Here is a 6,324-nt window from a genome sequence, read left to right as displayed (position 1 = left end):
GTGTGTTGGGGGGTGGGGGGAGCACAGACACTTGCCCGCCCTGGTGTGTGCCCATGCCCGGCAGCTCCTCGCACCCCTCGCTGCGACGGGAACCGTTCTATGGCTGCTGCTGGTGCATGGAGCTCCCACCAGCTTGAAATGCAAAATCTGATTTTACCTTCGTCGCACCAAGCTGTGTTGGAAATCGCATCCACCCTTAAAGAGTTTTTCGGATCCAGTGGAGACTTGTTATTAAATTTGAAAGGAAGGCTCGTTGCCAGAGCATGGTGTAAGTTCTCTCCTCCCCACCTGCCCTGATGTGCTGGCCGGCAGCAGTGGTTCTTCAGCCCCCGAGGCTGCTGAACGTCCCTTCAAAAGTGAAAAGATGGGTTTAGGCCATAAAATAACAAGGTTTTAGCAGGGGATGGCAGATCTTAGTTTGCAGTCCTTGGTGTCAAACCTTTCCTGGTAGTTCTGCGCAGAGATGAAACACTTTGCGACTTGGAGAAGCAAGTGAAACCCGAAGCGTATCTGACTCCTTAATTTAATAGGTATTAATTAAATCACTCAGAGAGCATACACAGTATGAGTGGGGAAGGCTTTCTCCCTCCTTCCGTGTAGGCATCTTGCAAAGGGACTATTTTTCTTGTTTTACATTAATGAAGTCTTCAGCCTTCCCACTTTTCCACCTACACATGTACTGAACGTCTCCAAGGAGACCAGGGAGCCCCGAGTCCGGTGCTGGCGAATCCTCCAGGAGCAGCGGGCTCAGGTCTCGCCCGCGGAGCCTCAGCTGTGCCACAGCCTGTCTCATGGGGATCGTCCTTGTGGTCCTCTGACCAGGGAGCCAGGAGGGAGCCAGGGCACGGATTTGCTCCTTATTCTTCGTTCACCCATGTTTTGTCTCAGCTTGCTTTCTTTTCCCCACCTAACGGAGAAATTAGGCCTCGCAGTCCCATGTCCAGGGAAGCTTTTCCCTCACTTTGCATGAAATTTTGCACCGGTCCGCCCCTACGTGGTGCTCTGCTCACGTTTGGGATCGTGTCCTTGGCCCCTCCATCTTGTAAGGCCACGCCATCCCTTCATGGCTCTGCCCCCTGCCGCCCGAGCCCCGCTGCTGGTCCATGACAAGCTCTCAGTGATTTGGGCAGGGTGAGATGCAGTCCCTGCTTATCGTTGCGTTCACTCCAGCTCCTCGCAGCTTCCTCAGCCTTCAGCACAGTCCCTCTGGATTTGGCACGGCTCCGCCTGCTGCTGGCTCTCCTCTTCCTCCTGCCATAACCTTCCAGAAACTTCCCTGGTTTCTCCGGTGCTCAGAAGAGCAGACAGTGATATACAACTGCCCTCTTCTGTAAACCTGACCTGACACACTGGAGGACCATGAAAGCTGTTAGCACATGAGCCTGCCCAGTAGCAAGGAGAGCTGTATGGGAATAAAAAGAACTGTATGATTCCTGGGAATCCACTGGGAATCCACTGGAATTCCTGCAGTTACTCATGGTGCTCACCCAGGAGCTGAACACCAGCTGCTGATGGTTTTCTCCTTAGTCTCTCCATGGGGAATCCAGTGGTGGGATATCACCCCACTGCATGCAAATGCCAAGTTGTTGAGTTTTTTTTGTGGAAGTCACTGCTTTCCTCAGTGGAGGTGTGTTGGGACTGGAGTGATGTCCACTGACAAAGGGATGCCTTGACCCTAAGCTGTGCGTGTAGCACCCCATGCCCTGTCTACTGTGAACTCAATTTTCAAACCTCTTTCCTCACAGGCTCTCCAGGTGGCACGGCAGCTTCTACTGCAACAGCAGCAGCAGCAACAGCAGCAGCAGCAGCAGCAACAAGTTAGTGGATTAAAGTCTCCGAAGAGGAATGAGAAACAGCCAGCCCTTCAGGTAAGGGGAGCCTGCGTGCCTCTGAGAGACTGTGGCTCCTAAGAGCTGAATAAATGTATCTTACTTGGGAACGTTGGGGTGGGACCTTCAGGACGTTCCTCCCAGTGAAGTCCCCAGAGCAGCTGTGGTTGATGCTGGTGGTGTGAGGACTAGTGCTAGGTGCTCTTGAAAATTCCCCACGTGGCATATTTACAGATCATGAGTGTGTACCTTTATTAGCTCGTGGTAGGGTTGAGTGGTGGCAGAATGGGCTAGCTTTTGTCCCTGTGTCAGCTGGGCTGGAGATCTGCATTAGGGGTTCTGTCTGATTGCTGTTCCGTTCGGAGCCTGTGTTCGCTCCAGCCGCTGATTCGCTGTGTCAAGGAGATTGGGCAATGGGAGGATATCGTAGCGTCGGTGTGTTTATTCCCCTTCTGTTGTCTGCTGATTTATGGACATCTTCAGAAATAAAATCTAAACATTATCAGGCTTTGTGCTGCTATGAATTCAGAAAGCGAAAACCAACACGGCGGTCCCAAGCAGAGGATGTATGCACACGTATGCGGCTTTGGAGTACATGCTGCTAGTCTTGTGGGATAAATCACAGGAGTTAAAGACAAGAAAGACCTATTAGGTCATGTTTCACATTTTCCTTTTTTTTGCTATTCTAGTGTTAGAAATCCCAAGTGGTGGTGGGACCGTTATTTTCCTTTGGATGGTTTTCCATAACAAAGCACACGCTCAGGAACTTTCCACTTTAATTCCATCCTCTTGCTCCAAGTGTAATACCGCTTGTATAAATACTGAGTCAGTCCCTTGCCTTGCCTCGTGTTCACACTCCTCAAACATCTGAGATACTAACATGTACTTGCCAGTTTTGGCAAATTATATGTATCTAGTTCTGTATGTATTTTGTAAACCGGCACTTCCAGACCCTTGACCACTTTGCTGGTTTGCAGCTGCTTATTGCTTTTATTATTGCTCTCTTTGCAATTGCAGCCTGTCGCTGTATTTTTGATAATAAGTTCCTGAATACAGCAGTTCAGCTGCAGTCACACAAAGCCCTGTCGCTGGGACGTTTATCTTATCTTGCTCTTTTATATCTGATGCTTCAGCCTCTGTAGCCCCAAATTCTTTCTGTTTTTTTTTTTCCCCGCTTGTTGTCATAGCACGTTGTCAAACTCATGTCTGTTTTGCTCTTTCTAATTTTTTTTTTTTAGTTTGATATACTATCACCATGAGCTCCTTGACAGCATTGCTGCTTTTCTTGCCTTTTATATATGCTTCAGATTATTTTCCTCCAAAAATACAGATCCTAAACCCTTTAAATATGTAGTAGAATATGGAAGGTAAAGTCAACATCACTAAAGGCCTTGAGAGTGAAGTGAGAGGACCCAATCCTGCCATTCTTACCCAAATAAATCTGACAGGGACTTCAAGGGGACTTTTGCCTGAGCGAGGAATAGCTATTAACTGCAGCCTTTGGCCCAGCGTGGACAACTTCTAGCTTTGGTGTAGTGATTTCATCTTCAAAGCATTTTGTAACTACTAATGCTCCAAAACAGCCCCAGAAGGAAAGTCTGATAAGTAAGTAGCGTTATCCCAGTTCTGGACCGGGAAACTGAGGGAAGCAGGTTAAGTGACTTGCTTAGGATCACAGAGGGAATTGGGTTTAGAGGTAGGATTAAGATTCTTGAGTTCCTGGCTCCCTTGCCCGTGCTGGGGCTGCGACAACACCTCACACTTTATAGCTGAACAATTATACTTTTGGAAAGTATGAAGCATTTTGTCATTGGGCAAATATACGTGTTATTGGCAGCGCAGAGCACCATAATCCAACGCGTTACATTAATACTTTCAAAAATATTTTATTTGGTAAATCCATAGCTGATCCATATGCCTTTTAATAGACTCTTCCACTGGGGACATTTTTAATGAGAGATTGTGCTGGCTAGGTCCAGTGTCAGGTACTAAAAGAAGTGCTTTGTTGTGCAGATGTCTTAAGAATAGCTCCAGAGGATGAAATATGACTGTGTTGACCTTTCAGCTGTGAGCTTATTTGTCAGGATTCAAATAAGTTGAAAGGATCAAACCAAACAGTTTCCGTAGTCAGACTGGGAATTGTGTTGCAGAGGTCAACAGTGAAGGCCACGTCGCGGATTCCATAACATAGCCAATTGTTGGTACGTATTAAAGTACTGGAGCAGCTCCTGCAGTCAGAGACACAATTAAAATTCTAATTTATTAATGTATACAGAGAGCTGGCCCAGCCTGTCACTCACCGATTCAAATGACTGCCCAGTCTTTTTCTTTTTTTTTTTTCCCCTCCTCACTCCTGGTGCTTTTGCGATCTTAAACGTGCTGGAAGTCCTCTTGAGTGTAGCAGCCCCAGGAGCCCCCGCGTGCATCCCTGCAATGAAAATGGGGGGCTGAAAGGAAGCGGTGCCGCCGGGGGGAGAGTTTTGGAGTCCAGCTGCCCTCACCCAAACACCCCCACCCCGAAGTGGGACGGCGCCGCCCTGACGAGGCAAAACCCGTGGCTGACAGCACTTAGATAAGTGCCAGGGGTGGTGGAAACGTGCCCGTTTTTCAGAAGTTTGCTTAAATAATGAACCGAGTCATCTTTGCACGGAGTTTATAAATATAGATGTCTCGTTCGACAGCCGCCGCGCTTAGCAGGTACCTGTGTTGATTCTGACAGGCAGACTTGGTGTGTAACAAGAGTAGCACAGGCATTGCTTATCTCTGCTGCGCCGGGCCAGGGCACGGGCAAAGAGCTGCCTGACGCGTGCTGGGGAGCTGGGCTGGTGTGAAACCAGGGGGGAGGCAGCTGCCCTTCACCTGGGGGGCTGGCTCTCCTGCTGAGATACTCGGTGTGGTCCCACACAGGGCTGGACGAACTCCCTCCGTCGTGGGCTCAGCTCCTCGGTGCTGGCTGGCAGATGTTGTCATGTAAACCCCACCACCGCAAACAGATGGGGGAAATTAGTATATGCTGTGTAGCTAATCTGTTGTTGCCTCGTGGACAATTTCTTATATTCCTTCTTTATTCACTGATCAAGTAGCCACAGTGTTTAAATACATAGCCGCCACACTGGGGCACGGTGCCTTCAATAGCATTGGTGTGACAATGGGCTCCAGTGGTGTCTTCAGGGCCTCTTGACCTTGATAACTCTACCTGAAAACCTTTTAGCAACTTTGGAGATACTTAGTGTGTAAGAACTTGAGCGCAGGAGTGGAGATGTGCTCTGCTGACAGTTGAAGAAAAAAATAAATCTCCAAATACACAATGACTCACATTTTGAGCCTATCTCACACTGCCGTGCTTTGTATTTGGCAGTGACCTCTGGTTTCACAGCCTGATGACACAAACAAAAGAAAATTGAAAGTTAAGGAATGGATTTAGTGACCAGCAGTTGGGAAAAGAATATAAAAAATATTCACCCCCACAAAAATTACTGGAAGTGAGAAAAGACTAAAGCATGTTTGGTAATATATTTGCCATAGATACTGGATTTCCTCGCATCTCTGCAACAAATAATTTAACAGGCCAGGTATGCTTAGGATTTTGAAAATGTGCACGTTTTTCCTGGCCAAGATAAATATATCTTTGTATTAATAGATGTATTGATTAAAATCTGCAGCTTTAATTGCTGATGCTCTTAACGATTATTCATTTTGGTTCTTCAAGCATTTTAGTTGCTGGCAAGAGCACAAAGATTGGAAACAAATCAAGAGACACATTTTTCTCCCAAGAAAGTAAAAGTGCATGTGTGTTTTGGCAATACTAAAAATACAGTTTTTATTTTTTTTTGAAGACGTAAATGTTGTGTGTTGCATTGAGTTGAAAGTTGGATACCGGACTGAAAACAGATTTAGGATGTTCAAGTCAGTATCTCACAATTCAAACCCATCACTTGACTTTTTTATGTGATTAGAGGAGATTTGTTGTGTGATAGTTAACCTGCTTGTGTTTGCAGAGAAGAAAAGATGAAATTACTAAGATGGAAACTTTTGTTTTCAATTGACAAAACAGAAAATAAATCTTCCCTTTAAGTCACGGCCAAGAAAAGAATTTGGGTTTGGTTTAGATTTTCAGGGTGAGACTGGGGGAGGCTGGGAGGACAGAGCTGTCCTCGCCTTTGCATACCGCTGCTTTTTAAAGCAGCCTTTTGGCTGGGCTTTTGTAGAATTTAATTTGCATGCTGTATTAGCTTAAGATTTCTTTCCAGTATCTTGAGAAATAGGAGAGGGCGAGCAGAAAAAAAAACACTGTAGCTTGGTGTTGGGGGCAGTTATTGTTGTTTTTTTATGAAATTAGCAATTGTTAGCTCCACACTGTGATAAACACTGAAAGGTGAAGGGAAGGGTGTTCTCTGCTTCACTTGGAGCACACAAGTACCAGGGTACGTAGCCTCAGGTTTTACACACAGTGTGGCTTTTTTACACAGTGGTAAATTTAACAACTGGTGGAGAA

The 6,324-nt window shown here is 46.5% G+C and overlaps 1 protein-coding gene across 1 annotated transcript in view; it reads left to right on the top strand.

Moving 5' to 3' along the window:
* LOC103769367 (forkhead box protein P1-like) overlaps positions 1-1,868 on the top strand; it is a gene marked incomplete at its 3' end in the record, with an annotated part of 54,432 nt that extends 52,564 nt beyond the window's left edge. Inside the window, exon 3 of the mRNA XM_008936558.1 lies at positions 1,746-1,868. Within this exon, the coding sequence (XP_008934806.1) occupies positions 1,746-1,868 (123 nt within the window). The remainder of the gene's footprint in view (positions 1-1,745) is intronic.
* Between the last annotated feature and the right edge of the window lie 4,456 nt (positions 1,869-6,324).

Source organism: Merops nubicus, unplaced genomic scaffold, assembly GCF_000691845.1.
Source record: "Merops nubicus isolate BGI_N331 unplaced genomic scaffold, ASM69184v1 scaffold13233, whole genome shotgun sequence".
Taxonomy (NCBI): domain Eukaryota; kingdom Metazoa; phylum Chordata; class Aves; order Coraciiformes; family Meropidae; genus Merops; species Merops nubicus.
The sequence above is the reverse complement of the archived record's forward strand: the minus strand, read 5'-3'. Positions and strand labels throughout refer to the sequence as shown.